The sequence below is a fragment of the Leucopleurus acutus genome, assembly GCF_964270905.1.
Source record: "Leucopleurus acutus genome assembly, chromosome: 8".
NCBI lineage: Eukaryota > Metazoa > Chordata > Mammalia > Artiodactyla > Delphinidae > Leucopleurus > Leucopleurus acutus.
This window is the reverse complement of record NC_139151.1, coordinates 105284718-105299416: the sequence shown is the minus strand read 5'-3', so window position 1 is coordinate 105299416 and position 14699 is coordinate 105284718. Positions and strand designations below refer to the sequence as shown.

Here is a 14699-nt window from a genome sequence, read left to right as displayed (position 1 = left end):
CCTTGTCCCCGGGCAGCCCCTGCCCACCGGCAGCCTGGGGAGCACCTCCTTGCCCTGTGGGCATCAGGGGGACAGTCCCCGACAACAAGGGCTGGTCCTGCCGATAGCCACTCGCTGTGTAATTCCCTAAGGTATGCGTTTCTTCTCGGCAGATTTGGGGTCCCTGGCCCCCCTGCAAGGTGGGTTTGGGGGTCACTGCAAGAAGACTGCAGCCCCCTCTAGAGGAGGCGGGGCAGGGGAGGGACCCCAGGGTGGCGCTGGGGACAGCACCTCCTGGGGGTCAGGGAGGGAGGATGGGCCCAGTCCCCCTCACCCACAAGAGGGAGCCGGGGCAGTGCTGAGGCCACTGCGGACCCTGTCCCCCCGGCCCCTCGCTGGTCAGCTTCCCGCCAGGCCTCCAGGGACAGCTCCCCTCACAGCCGGGCAGGGTGGGCAGCTCAGCTCACCATCAGGTAGCCCCGGAACTGATTGTAGATGATGGCCGTCAGCAGGTTCATCAGAAACAAGCTCCCTTGGAGAGGAAAAGGCCATGGTGAGTGGGGAGCACACGGGCAGGGGCAGAGTCTGGAAGGATCACCAGCGCTGGGGGCCCAGAGGGCCGACACGGGCATAGCAAGAAGGTGAGCAGCGAGAAAGGCCCAGATGGGCAGAGACAGGGCCTGGGGCCTGGGGGCCTCGTCTGCGGACAGGGGCGCCACCTGGCCTGCCCAGCAGGGGCACTGAGGACAAGTCATCGGTGGTCACAGAATGAAAACCACGGCCGGGCCACAGAGAGATGAAGTTATAGGACTGGGGAGGTCCCGCCGAGGTGCGGTCACAGGGTCAGGGGGTCCACTGAGGTGAAGTTGCGGGGTCTGGGGAGTACACCCAGCCCCGAGTTTTCGGGATCTCGTCTGCCCCACGTGACCCTGCAGACCTGCCCAGACTCACCTATCAGGGTGAAGGCTATGAAAAAGATGGCGTAGAGCCGGTTCTTGGAATAGGCAGGAATCATCACTGAAAGAAATTAAAGGAAATAAAACACACCCACAGATCCGGCGTCCAGTCTGATTCCCTTCGTTGTCTCATACCACTGCCTTCTCCACAGAAAGGAGGGCCCTGTGTTAGGAGAGCTGGGAGGTCTTCTTGTCCAACTCTGCTCCTCACGCCTCTGCTTGCACACCCACGGGGACAGGGAACTCACTACCTTTCAAGGATGCTCATCCTCTAGGCTTCCCCATGACCACGCCTCCCAGACTGAAAGTTCAGCTCTCCCTTGGGTGACTCGAGGACTCACAGGACACGTGGGGACGGTGCTCAGGGTCCCGAGCGCAGCTCTCCCCAGGTATGAAAGCCAGTGGCTACCCTCCTGGGAGGGCCTCTATGGTCAGTGACCATCCGAGCCCACGATGAAAGGCCTCAGCCAGGGCGGTCAGGCCACAGCTGGGCCCCAGAGGACCGTGACCACCCCATCCTGGCCACATCCCCGGCCGAGCGAACAGAGGCCCCCACAGCAACCCTGACACGGTGAGCGTCACAGCCACCGGAGACCCCAGGGCCTCTGACACGCGGTGCGGCCAAGCCTCACCCCACGGCTGGGCCGCCAAGAGGAGACCACCAAGGGCCCCGCTGGGCACAGCTCGATCCATCACCACACAAAGAACACCGTCCACCTCTAGCTTCTCAGGACACAGACAAGGGGAAGAGGAGAACGGAACAGAGAAAGAAAACTGGGAAGAAAAGGGAAGAAAAAGGGAAAAAGTCGGAGAGGGAAGGGAAACTAGAAAAGAGAAAACGAAAATCAAGAAGGAAAGGAAGGCAGGAGGGAGGCTCTCGCATCACATCGGCCCAGCTCTCCACAAAAGGCCTCGGGGGCTCCCACCCCTGAGCTGGGCTCTCGCGCTCAGCGCTGACCCCGTCCCCCGCCCCGCCCCCACCCAACAGGGCCCCTAGCCCGCCCCCACCGGTCACGCACCATCAGGGTTGTTGGCGGTGCTGAGCAACACCAGGAGGGAGGTCAGAGCCTCGGGCAGGTTGCGGAAGTAGGTCAGCCGCTGCCTGTCCCGCCTGTCGTCCTGTGGAACAGACGTGGCAGCGCTGAGGCGCCGCCCGGGCCTCAGGCCACCAAAGCCCAGGCCCGGGACCCAGCAAGCCAGGACCACCCGCCGAGGCTCAGCTGCCCCGGACCCACACCTCCCCATCACCTCCCAGCGGGCTCCGAGCTTGAGGCCAGACAGGACCTAACGCAGGACCTCCGGGCCCGAGGGCCAGCGTCCGGGGATGCCACACACCCACACGGACACCAGCCACTGCAGCGGGTGAACAGCTCTCGGCCAGCCTGGCAGAGAGCATCACTGCCTAGACACAGAGAGGGCCCACGCGGGGGCCAGCCAGCCCGCTCTCAGCCAGACTCCACACACCGTGCCGTGTGCCTTCCGCCCAGTGTGCGTGGAAGGCGTGGCGCCCAGACGCACAAAACCACCTGATCACTTGGGGAGCCTGCAAAGCCGCTTTCCCGGCTGCTGCCCAAGGGCCAGCCCCCTAGCAGGCACCCTGGAACCCTCAGCGTTCCCAGGTCAGAGGCCCACCCCAGCCCCCCGCGCCCAGTGCACCCACCCGCCCTGTCCTGGGCTCCGCGAACAGGAGGGTCACTGGACAGACACGCGGGGCCTGAGAGTCTGTTAGCCAGTCCCACACCTCACAGCCTAGGTGCCCCCGACACCCAGACACGCACACACACACACACACACACACAGCACCCACAGAGATATACAGAAACACGCACACACACACACACGTGCACGCGCCAAGCGAACTCCTCCCCGGGGGTCTGAGGGATGGTCTTCGTCTTCCCTCACGGGCAGCACAGCCACAACCCCCAAGTGTTGCCACGAACTCACTGCAGACCAGCCCTGGCCAAGCACCGGGAAGGATCCCAGGACAGAGGCGCACGGCAGCCCCACCCTGAGGAGGACGGTGACCCCGGCCAGGACACGAGGAAAGAACACGGGACGGCAGATGCGAGGCAGGCCCCACGGGTGACACCTCCGCACAGCAACAAGCTGCCGGGGGCCGGGCAGCAGTGAGGGGCTGGGAGGGAAGGGGGCCCACGCGGGGAGGGGAGGAAGTGGTGGGAGATGCCCTCTGGAGAGGCGGGCAGGGGCGGTGAGAGGGGCCACCCTGATGGCTAGTCTGAGGGGTCTCCATCTAAGTGAGGTACAGCCCTGGCCAAGCAACCGGCCCAGGAGAGGGAGGGCTTAGGAAGGGGACGAAGAGGCAGCCAGGCAGGGCCGAGGAGCCAGACGCCCTGGAGACGCGGCCACTTGAAGAAAGACGCCTGGGCTCCAGGGGGGGCCCCTGCTGACCTCCTGGTGGCGAGGTGGGCGGGCAGCCTAACCTGGTCCCCATCTCTGCCGGCCCGAGAACGACCTGGCGGATTAACTAGGGGCGACGCTGTCCGTCACCCGCAGGGAGCAGAGAGCACGGTACCTTCTCGCCGGGGAAGAGCAGCATTCCCAACATGGTGAAGAGGCACAGGTGGGCGGCCAGCAGCAGCCCAACACTGCGGCGAGAGCGGCACTCAGCACCGGGCGGGCGGGCTCCGGGACAGCCGACCTGGCCGCGCAGGGGCCTCCCCGCGGCCGAGACCCTGGGCCAGGTCCCTGCTCCGCCCCAGACCTGCCGCCCTCCCGACCAGGGAGCGTCCCAGGGGCCCAGGAGAGGCAGTGTCCCAGAACCCCCGGACTCTCAGAGGGGAAAGGCCACTTCCATTAACCCGGGCCGGACGGGGAAGGGTCGTCCACATGAGTCATGGGGGTGGGGTGGGGGATGGCGGGGAGGGGAGGGGTCAGAGCCAAGGTGGGACGTGCCCACAGGATGGAGCAGGGGGTGGGGCTCAAAGCAAGGCCATTTAGGGGGCCGCCCTGAGTGTGAGACAGAGACCCCCAAACATCCACCCACCAGCCTCCCCAGATCCGGGGAGGGGGCCCCCCGCCCCGCTCTGCCAGCCCACCTGCCGCCAGAGCCCACCTGGCCACCTCTGGCAGCGACCACCTGATGCACTGGAGCGTCTTCTTCATCATGGAGGAGCTCTGCATCAGGAAGAAGGGGCGCAGAAGCCGGCGCACCCGCACGGGCTGGAAGAGACCAGGCCCCGGGACGCTGAGCACAGCCACTGCGGGCTGGCAGACGGCACGCGGGCCCAGAGGCCCGATGCTCTGCACGAGGACGGCCTCGGCCCCGGCTGTCTGCGGGCTCCCAGCGTGCCCGGCCTTGACCCCACAGGCTCAACACCCTCCCCGCTCCCTCCCGGGGCCCAGCTCGGAACCCCAGCCCCCAGACCTGCCAGCACCGGGGAAGGGGGGTGACCAGCGTGCCTCTCCGGCACCCAGCTCCCAGCGTGTGGGGTCACAGGCTCAACACCCTCCCCGCTCCCTCCCGGGGCCCAGCTCGGAACCCCAGCCCCCAGACCCGCCAGCACCGGGGAAGGGGGGTGACCAGCGTGCCTCTCCGGCACCCAGCTCCTACTCTGGCCGCGGCCGGGCGCCCTGCACGTGTCTGTGAAGCCGGCTGTCCTGCCCTCTGGGGGCTCCTCAGGCCTCCTCTCCGCAGCCCCCAGCCTCTCTGCTCGGCTCCGGGCCTCAGCCTCCAGCACAGGTGCACAGAAACCGAGCAGGAACCCCACACCTCCACTCACACACACACACGTGAACACACACACACACACACACACACACACATACACACACACTCCTTCCTCTCCTCCCTCCTGTCACAGCCAAACAGCCCTCCTCCCGTGCTCGGGACCCCGGCCCCTCAGAGGCTCCCCTCAGGGGCCCTTCCTCCCTCCCCCACGTGGACACAAACACCTCGTGTTTCCACAACCTGCCACTCGCAACCAAAACGACACCCACCCCTTTGTTCACCCGTTTCCCGCTCCCACCCCAGCCAATCTGTCCTCCTGTCCAAGGGCAGGGGACCCACCGCGGTGACCGCCAGGCCTCTGAGCCCAAGGTCACCTCCCATCCTCCTGCCAGGATGGGCAGCTGCCCCGCCCTGCGCCCGCCGCCTCCTCTGTGCCCGACCATGCGCTGGACGCCCTGCGCCCCCTCCTCCCCGCCCTCTGGCCTCGCGCCTCAGGGAACATGTCCGTCCTTGGGATTTTAAGGGTCACAACGCGTTCAATCTCCAACCCAAGCTCTCAACTCCAGACGCGTCCTAATGGAGGTCTTGTCTCAGAAACGAGAGGCTGATAGAGTCGCCTCCCGGCCCAGCCCTCCGGGGCTGCCTGGAGGCCCAGGGCACCCACCCCTCCCCGTCCCACTGGCCCACTGGCCGCCGCACTCGCACCGCCATCCCCGCCCCCCCACCCGCTCAGCGGGCTGCTCGCACCGGGCCCTTCCTTCCGGCCGTCAGTGCCACCTCCAGCGCTGCATGGGCGACCTTCCTTCTCGCCACTCGCCTCGATATTCCCCCCCCACCCCGCACACATCTGGTGCTTCCTGGTACCGTCAGCCCCTCTCACAACAGAACGAGGCCCCGCCAGCAGCAGCGCACAGTAGGCCCTCAGAATGTCTGCAGCGTGAGCGTCCCAAGGACTCACTCGGCCTCCCCAGGCTGCACTCGCCCTCAGAAGGGGCCCCGACAGGACTGAGAAGGGAGAAGGAAACAGCGGTGAACGGGCGAGGCTCAGGGGTCTGCCCCACTCCCAGGCTGAGGAACCAGGGCCCCAGCTCACCCACGGCCCGCTCGCTGCCCCTGGGCGAAAGCGCCAGTCTCGGGGCCCATATCGGGAGTCTTTTAGCCCATCCCCCAGGCCGAGCAGGAGCTAGAGGTCCAGCCGCATCCACTCCCGGGGTGCTGGGCCCTCGCCTGCAGTCAGACACAGACCAGAGCACGGCTTCTTCCAGATGCAGTCACCCCGCCCAACCCAACCCACTGAGGGCCTCCCCCACGGCTGGGGCCACATCACTGCCACGGATTCAGGGAGCACATGTGAAGGGTGGGAAGACGTTCCCACGTGACCTGCCTGCAAGGAGAGCCGGCCCAGGGCCAGCTAAGCCCCTGGCGAGGCTTAAATCACACTGAGAATCACAGCCTGGGCCTCTGAGCCTTTAGAAAGAAGCTACCAACGAATCCGCAGAGAACTAGTCTCTTATGAGAAACAGCCACGGCAGTCATGAGTACAGCCTGTCAGCTGGCCAGCAGACCATGTGACCTGACCCTCCAGCCACAAGGCTGGGGAAGCAGGACTCCATCGGGTGCAAAAGGACAGGGAAGACCAGACTGGAGCAGGTCAGAGGCCCCGGTCCTCCTGCAGGCCCCAAGGCCGGGGGAGCTCTTGAAGACCAGCGGCTGGCCACGGAGAAGCACCTTGGGCTTGGTGTGCAGACGGCTCTGGGTGATGGGCCAGTCCCAGCCAGAAGTGGACGGCGTGTGGTGTTACAACCTCCACGGGAAAGTCCCCTAGTGACGGTCCCACAGGGGGAGCTTTACAGAGGGCAGGGTCTACCCTGTACGGACCAGAAAGGTAATGACTCCCAGGGGGTCAGGGCCATGGAAAGAACAGCCTGGGCGTCTGGGGACGAGACCGTCCGAAAGGACACGTGTGGGTGGGCAGAGAGTGCCCCACCACGAGGCAGCAGGAGGAGGCTCTCTGGACAGATGACACGTCTGTGGACGTCCTCAGCCTCTCCCCTGGCCACCCCGCACCGATCTCCACAGGCCACAGGCAAAGTGGCCACAGAGCAGGGACGGGGGTGACGCCCGGGGCCAACCACATGGACCCCCCCCACCCAGGCCACTACTGGGGGCCCACCCTGCCAGAAGCAGGGCCCAGAGCCGGACCCCAGGCGGCCCCCGCGGGGATCCACCAGCCCCTCCCCAAGCAAGGCCCTCAGCTGTCCTCAGCGGACATGCAGGCGGGGGTTATGGGCTCTGCCTGCCCTGTCCTCCAGGCCTCTCCCTGGACCACCGTCTGAGCCTCAGGACCAATGCTGCATCCAACCCGGGCACGGCCCACAGCTCCCACCGGCCTTACCATGGACCTACCCCGAAGCAGCTGGCCTGTGGGAGGGCCTGGTGGCCCTGAGGCGGGGCGGGGTGGGGGGGTGAGGGGGACAGCCCTTCGTGGGGTGGGAAAACCAGCAGAGGCTCTGAGCACTAGGACAAATGGGAGCAGCGACACCACTCCCCACCCCACGATCCCGGGCCCTGCTGGTCCGGAAGCATCCGCTCCCGAGCTGCTTCTACCAGGGACGCACGCTGGGCCCACCGGGCTGGACCACAGCTGTTCATGAAAGAGGGCTGGGGGCCAGTGCGGGCAAAAAAGCTCCAATTACCAAGGACAGATTGGGATGTTGCTGCCCAGAGGGGCAGGGAGGGCTGCGTCCAACATGAAAAATTACCGCCAAACTCCAGTAATAAAAAGCCAGGATCACCGAGGACCCAGGCCCCTCGGGAAGGAAAGTCTGGGTCCCCGTACAAGGGGACCCAAGGCATGTGGGGCTGGGGCAGGGGGCAGCCGGGCTCCTGGGCCACTAACCACACACAGCCTGCGGGTCTTCATGGCCAGTTACACAGACACAGGTTTGTACCCAGCAGTGGCCCCCTTTCCCCTCCCCCTCTTCCTAATCTCACGCAAGGCCCCTTGGTGGTGCTGAGGTTCACAGTCCAGCCTTAAGGTGACAAATGCTCAGGTGACATGAGACGGTCACTCAGAAGTAGGGCCAGCGGTGGTCAGGCTGGTGTCTGTCCACCTTCTGGGGGCGGGTGAGGGCCTCCTCCTTGGTACGAAGATGGCAGCACCTTCTCAGGGAGAAGCACGTGCTGTCGCGCTCCTACAGGGCCACGGCGGACGCACGGGGGCTGCAGGGGGCACTGCGCCCTCCACCGCCCTGCGGCCCTGCTGTGAGCTGGGCCAGGACCCGCCACTGACACCTCTCCTTCATCAGCCGCCCCTGCCTAGCGGGAAGGAGGCGGGAGGCACGGGCTGGGGGCCCGCTGTCTCCCGTCATCTTGCTGCTCCCGCTGGCAGCACCCAGGGCATCCAGCGTCCCCCTCCTCCGGCACCCCCAGAACCAGCATCGTGGTCGCGCCTCCTGGAGGAGCCAGCACCCCGTCCCCAGCGGGCAGGGTCCCAGCTCTCGGAGCCCCTCCCCTGAGCTTCCAGGTTCCATAACCCCAATCTCCTTCCTTTCCTCCCCTAGCCCCAGGTTAGGGGGGCAGGGGGGTTGCCGCCTGCAGGTCTGTGTTCGCCGGGCCCCCTTCTCGATTTCTTGCTCGCTCATCCCCTGTCTGAGGCCCGATGTTAAATTCTCTCGACTAAAGCACCTGACGGGTGCTTCCCCGACCAGCCCTGATGGCTCAGGATGTCCCCAAACCAACTGCTCCCAGCTCTGCTCTATCAAATCACAGGGCGATGCTTCTGGGTGTTCGGGGGGAACAAAGATGCTGTCGTCAGCAAGGCTGAGGCAGGGCAGGAACCCCGGAACTCGCCCCCAGGGCCCTGCGCCTCCCCCAGGCTTCAGTGTCTTCATCTGCAAGATGGGGACAAAGCTCCCTGGCCCGTGGGTGACTGACGTGCTCTGGAGGGCGGGCAGAGCCGGGCAGTGGGCCGGACGGATGCAGGGCCTCGGGACTCCCGCCCACCGTTCCCCTGGGCAGCTGCGTCCCCCCAACCCCCAGAGCTCCCCGCTGCCCCCCTCAGAGTCGCCTCGCCACCTACCTCCTGACAAATGAGGCTCAGCGACACGGTCCAGTCCACGAGAGACACGAGCAGCACCACGAGGTAGGCCAGCAGCCAGGGGTTCTTCCGAAACTGGGCCCACCCAACCAGGTAGCTCTGCAAGAGGGATGCGGCTGAGCCGGGGGTGGCCACACAGACCCCGGCCGGGCAGCTGGTCTGAGGCCTGTGATGCACGCGGGCACTAGGCAGCCTCAGCGAGCAGCACGGTCCCCGCGGGACTCACAGCAGGAAGCTGAGCCATGGTCAGAAGGCCCACGGTCCTCGCCCAGCCTGCGGGTGACCCCGGGCAGCCCGTGACCCCGGGCTCCGCACTGACCGGCTGTGCCCGTGTCCTCACGGGTAGCGGGGTCCCTGCCTGTCCTGCCTACCCAACCACACTGTAGCTTGTGCCTAGGAATCGTTCCGGAAAAGCCTAGGAATCTGACCAGATGCGCAGGGGACGTGCCTTGGGAAGGCGGGAGTTCGTCACCTGTTCGGGGCACCTAACTGCCCTTTCCCATCACTGACCCCCGCCGGAGGTCACAGCTTGCAGATAAAACACGTGCTCTCTCTCACCTTTCGAGACTTCCCAAATGGACCAACCATTCCGAACAGGCTAATGAGAACTTCTACCCAGTTTCAGTTCCAGTTTAAAAACCCCCAGACCTCCTAACCACATGATAGGCTAAAAAAGAAGAAATAAGAAACTGCCCGGGCCCTCAGTCACACACACATGCACCAACGCTCACCCACGTCCCTCGGAGTCAGGCCACAGAGGCCAAACCACCCCGCAAGGGGGCGCCCTGCAGGCAGGGTGTGGACGTGCACGTGGGCCAGGGCTGGAGCAACGGAATCGGAATCGCTGTTGTTTGTCAGAAGTGACAGAAGGCGTGGCCAGTGGTACACCCTGCGTCTCAATGGGAAGTCACTACAGCTCTGAAGCCCTGACACAGCTCAGCTCACGCAAGCAAGGCAGGGCCCACCTCCAGCTTCTAGAAGGACCTGCGTCAGGAAGCCAGAGCTGCACACGGCCGGGGGCGGGACAGCAGCCCCTCCCCTCCGGGCTTCTCCTCTGTCGGGGCAGGAGCGTAGGCCATGGAGAGACGCCCGGTCCCCTCTTGTTCAGCGGGGGTCCCTCCCCACAGAGGCACTGCCGGACCCTCGGCCACTCTCTCCCAGGGTCCCGCAAGGCTGTGCGCCCCCAATGGCTCGGCCGTCCCCCATCGGTGGTCTGGGAGCGGGGAGAGCTGTCCAGGAGGAGCCTAGGCCTCTGCTCCGTGGCGCACTGTGGGACAGGCAGCTTGCTCCAGGAGCGCGAAAAGTAAACCCAGGAAGCAGCAGCCGGGCCGGGAGGGCGCGGGTCCCAACCTCAGCACCTGTGCAGCCCCCTCACCTTCACGGAGACGTCGGCCACGAAGACCAGCAGGCAGAGTGCCTCGACGCCCTCGGTCAGGCCGCAGGGCGGCTCCCGGGGGGCCGGGCGGTAGCGCACGTCAGAGGTGCTGGTGAGTGACGAGGGGGTCTCGATAAAAGCCAAAGCCAGGATCAAGAAAATGGTGAAGCTCAGAGTCCTGGAAAAGGAACCGAAACTGGTCAAAAGGCAAAAGAACCAGCCAAACTCCGGGGCCAAAGAAGCAGAGGAGCAGGCGGGACGCCGGGAAGGGTCCAAAGGCCGGAGCCCACACTTCCTGCTCCGTGGCCACTCGTGTGTGTGGTCAGATAACACATACCGGCGCACAACTCAATTGCCGTGGCTGGCCGGAAGGTGCTGGAAGGGAACCCTCACCACAGAGGGGCCGGGCTCTGCTCCGATGGGGAGGGGAGCCTGCCTGCCCCCCGAGACCAGCCCCCTCCCCAGGCCCGGCTGCGGGAGGCCCGCGGCGCGCGCATGCACTCTCACCACTGGCTCGTGCTGGAGTAGTACCGTCGGTACAGCCACAGAGACCTGGCGTCCACGCGGTGGTTGATGGAGCGATACTGGAAGTGAAGGTCACACGGGGCACGTTGAGGGTCCCCTCCGTGCCACACAGCACAGCCAGCCCCGTGCAGGGCACCCCTCTCACCCACAACAGGCCCGAGGCGGGGACACAGGCTGGGGATCGCAGGGTCCACCTCCACTCAGTACAGGGACCAGGGGCTCGTCGGGACCCAGCAGGTCAGACCCTCCCAAGCTGCAAGGTTTCCCCAGGGCCGGTAGGTGGACGGACACTTGCTGGCTGGATGCACAGCTGTGCCCTGTCTGTGAGGGTCTCCCCTCCTCTGTGCAAGGCTGACCCCACCCACCTCAGCTGTGTCCCCATGCAGGACGCCCCCAGCCTCGTGCGCCAAGTGGGGCACTGGCGGCTTCTAGTCTCTTTCCCTGATTAAGCCTGTGTGCTGTCTGCAGGCAGGGGAAGGTCTTGCCACCTTTGGGCATCTTTCATGCGACCGAGATCAGGGCAGCACACGACAGGCCCTCGGCAGGTGGTGAATCAGTGAAATGAGGGACGAGGGACCCAGAAGAGCACCCAGCACGTGTCTCCTTAAGGGGGACTCGAGGGGACCATGCCCCAAAGCCCAGTCATCGCAGCCACAATGACCACACGGTCCAGCAACCGCAGCCCTGGCCCCAGGATGGCAGGAGAGAAGGGGCCAGTGGGGCAGCCATCGTGCAGTCCCCACGAGCCCCAGGGACAAGCCGCCGGGAGCAGGCGCCGCCCACCTGGATGGCGTCTTCGATGAACACCACAGCCTGGTCCAAGCACAGATCCCGCCTGGCCACGGCACCTGCGGGCAGAGGGGACACGTAGGGTGGGGAGGGGCCTCGGGAGGCGCCCGTCCGCTACAGGGCCACCGAGAGCAAGGCAAGAACCCGGCTGCATCCTCTCCAAGGCTCTGGGACGAGACGCCTCTTGCCCCGCAGCGTGTGTGCACGCCCACAGGGCAGGACCCCCGAGGGCTGGGCCCCAGGTGGGGCAGGGTCTAAGCACGGGCTCTGGGCCCAGAGGAACAGCAGCTCCCACGGTTCCCACCCCCTGGGGTGGAGTGGCAGAGGGCACAAAGCAGCCAGTGGGACGGAACCAGGCTCAGGGGGCTCAGACCCCGGCTCCGCACCTACTGGCTCAAAGGCTGAGGGCCGTGGGCTTAAGCTCACTGTGCCCGTCTCCCCCTGTCAAACGGGGGTGTTAACAGCCACACAGCTTGGCCCCCAATGCAAGTGCAGGACCCCCAGGGCCGGCCCGACACACAGAACGTGCTCACAGCCACCCTTCTGCCCCGTCCCACCACCAGCCTCCAGGTGACCTTCGTCAGGACGCTGCACCCCCGCTTACGCGACTGTAAGATGGGGCAGCGCTACCGGCCTACCCCTCACCAAACAAGATCACGGATTTAACACTCACACAGGAAGGTGACATCTAGAAGCTTGAGGCGCTGCGTGACCCTCCGCCAAACACTCAGCACTAAGAAGGACCTTCTGAGGCCATCGTGGCGCCCTGCTTGCGTCGCAGGCCCACAGGGCCAGGCGACCACACCCGAGTCACCCCGAGGGTGGGAGGCGAGGGGACCTTCACCAACCAGGGACTGGGGTCCTCGGGGCCAGGGAGGCTGGGGCGGTGCAGGTTCCTGACTAGGAGGGGCCTTCAGGACAATCCCATGGCTCAAACCCCTGGTCTGTCACCTTGGCCTAGGGTTCTGCCCACCGCGTGGTGGGCAGCTTTGCACAGAAGCCTGAGGTAAAGGGCCAAGAAAGGCACGAGGAGCCGCAGCTCACAGGAAAAAGGAGCCCCCAGAGAGGCCCCGGAGACGGCGCAGCCCAGGCCCCAGCGGGGGGCAGAGCCGGCACACAGCCCCCAGCAGCTCCCAGATCCAGGCTTGGAAACGCGGTGAACAGGCCTGTCACCATTTCTGTTGAAGATTCTACTTTCACATCTGCCCTTGAGCCCAGGAGCTGCCCAAACCGCCCTTAACCGGTCCCGAGAGATGCAGAGATGTCGAGGCCAGAGGCGGGGGAGGCCGGGCACCTGGGCGGAGCTCCAGGCCCTGCCCACTCTGCTTGCCGACCCCAGGGACGCAGCTGCCGCTGTCCTCAGGGACTGTGCCCACCGGGGACAGAGACAGGAGGCTGGACTCTGTCCTGTCTCCGCCATCACCTTGCTGTGTCACCCAGGAACCTCACCCTCCTCCATCTGGGCCTCAGGTTCCTCCCGTGGACGACCTCCACGCTCACGTGAGGGGCCAAAAAGTTCTCCCACGGAGGCTCTGAGGGTGGCGACCGCCTGCTTCCCCTGGAAGCGCCCGGGAACGCTGTGATGTGAAGGCACCCTGTTTTGTTCCCTGTTGTACCCACAGAGCCCAGGACAGCGTGGGGCTCGGCACACAGCAGCCCACAAGTCCCACTGATCGACTGAGTGAACAGCTGAGGGGAGCCTGGGAGGGCAGGGTGCTCTGAGGGGCCGGAAGAGGCCCCATGTCACCAAATCCCCGGGTGAGAACTCAGGGGACTCAGCCTGGAGAGATCCAAGGAGACAAGCTTCCTGGATAAGCAGAGACAGGCAGCCAGGGCCCCCAGAGCTCGCTCCAGGACCAGGACTGGGTGCAGCGGAAGGGGCTCCCTCTGGCCACCCGGCCCTCAAGGCACCAAACCTCAGGAAAGCCATCCCACACCGCTCTGCGGCCCCGACACCAGCCTCCCTTTCCCACCCTGCGGTGGCCGGAGGGATCCTGTCACAAACCCTCAGATGGTAACCACAGCTTTCCGTGGGTCCCCACTGCTCCAGGAGAAAGTCCACACCCCGCCCGCCTGCCCGCCTCCTCCCCTGCTGCTTCCTCCACCCTGTGCCCTCCGCGCCACTCACCCTGAACTTGGCTCCGCCAAGGCCAAGCTCTCTAAAGCCTCCCAGGCTGTCGGCCCTACCGGGAGCACTGTGCCCCAGCTTGGCGTCTAGGAACTCATTGCCTCAGGTGGCCATCAGCTGTCGGCGCCCCCCCCAACCACTGTAGAATGTCGGAGCACAGAGGACATGGGGGCTCGAACACCTCAGCCCAGCACTGGTCCCCCTGCCCCAAGCCTGCCCTCCCCAACATCCCAGAATAAACCCCCCTCCCGCTCTGGCTCCAGCCCCTGCCCACTCCCCACTACCTGGGTGGGGTCCTGACTAGCTGCCTCTGTGGCCCTGGACAAGCCCCTGACCCTCTCTGTGCCTCACTTCTTGCGGGCCCTACACAACAGGACTGACGGGCAGGCGGAATGGGCTACTGTAGCTAGAGTGCTGTGCACGGTAAGCTCTTCATAAACATTTGCTACTATTGTTATTCTCAAAGCCCCTTCTATGGCACAGTGACCCCTTGTCCTCTGACTTTTCCATAACCAGTAAGAGGGTAATTCCCTGACCAGGAACAGGAAGAGAAAATGACTATCCCCACCCTGTGGTCACGGCCCAGAGGTGGGGCTGGGTCTGGACCTGACCACCGGGCCCACTGGGGTCCACGGAGCACCCAGCAGCAGCCCTCCCCCACCCTGGTCGGTAGGAGAGTCCAGCTAGCTGCGGACAGGCGGACCCTGAGCTCAGGACCCCATCCAGGAGCCCCGCACGGGAGCTGGGCAGAAACTGAATGAGGGTCTGCAGAGCCTGGCTGGACAGCCTGACCAGGGAAATCCAGAACACAGAGTGTCCTGTCCATGTTCTCCGAAGCCCCCACCAAGGCCACGGCGTCGGGACAAAAAGCCATCCCCAGGGACCCCCTCCACCAGCCACAGCTGCCCCGGCTCCTGTCCCTAGGGTGGGTCTCACCTGTCCTCCATGCACTCTCCCGGGGCTGGACCTGCAGTGATCAGGGTTCTCTGCCCAGAATGGCCATCAGCACTGACGTGCACCAGCTCTGCCACCTGGCCGGGCACCTGGACTCTCTCTGAATCCTCACAACGCCCTGACCACCCCCCTTTTATTGAGACTCAGAAAGGTTAGGCAACCTGCCAAGGTCACACAGCCGGGAAGTGGCCTCCTGGCGCAAAGGC

General features: G+C 65.4%; 1 protein-coding gene across 1 annotated transcript in view; it reads right to left on the bottom strand.

The window, feature by feature from the left end:
- TPCN2 (two pore segment channel 2) overlaps positions 1-14699 on the bottom strand; it is a 30960-nt gene that overhangs the window by 15158 nt on the left and 1103 nt on the right. The window contains exons 2-10 of the mRNA XM_082845395.1: positions 11406-11470; positions 10605-10681; positions 10098-10275; positions 8705-8821; positions 4009-4115; positions 3469-3541; positions 1955-2054; positions 931-996; positions 447-511 (exon numbers count right to left, since the gene is read on the bottom strand). Coding sequence (XP_082701521.1) covers positions 447-511; positions 931-996; positions 1955-2054; positions 3469-3541; positions 4009-4115; positions 8705-8821; positions 10098-10275; positions 10605-10681; positions 11406-11470 — 848 coding nt within the window. The remainder of the gene's footprint in view (positions 1-446; positions 512-930; positions 997-1954; positions 2055-3468; positions 3542-4008; positions 4116-8704; positions 8822-10097; positions 10276-10604; positions 10682-11405; positions 11471-14699) is intronic.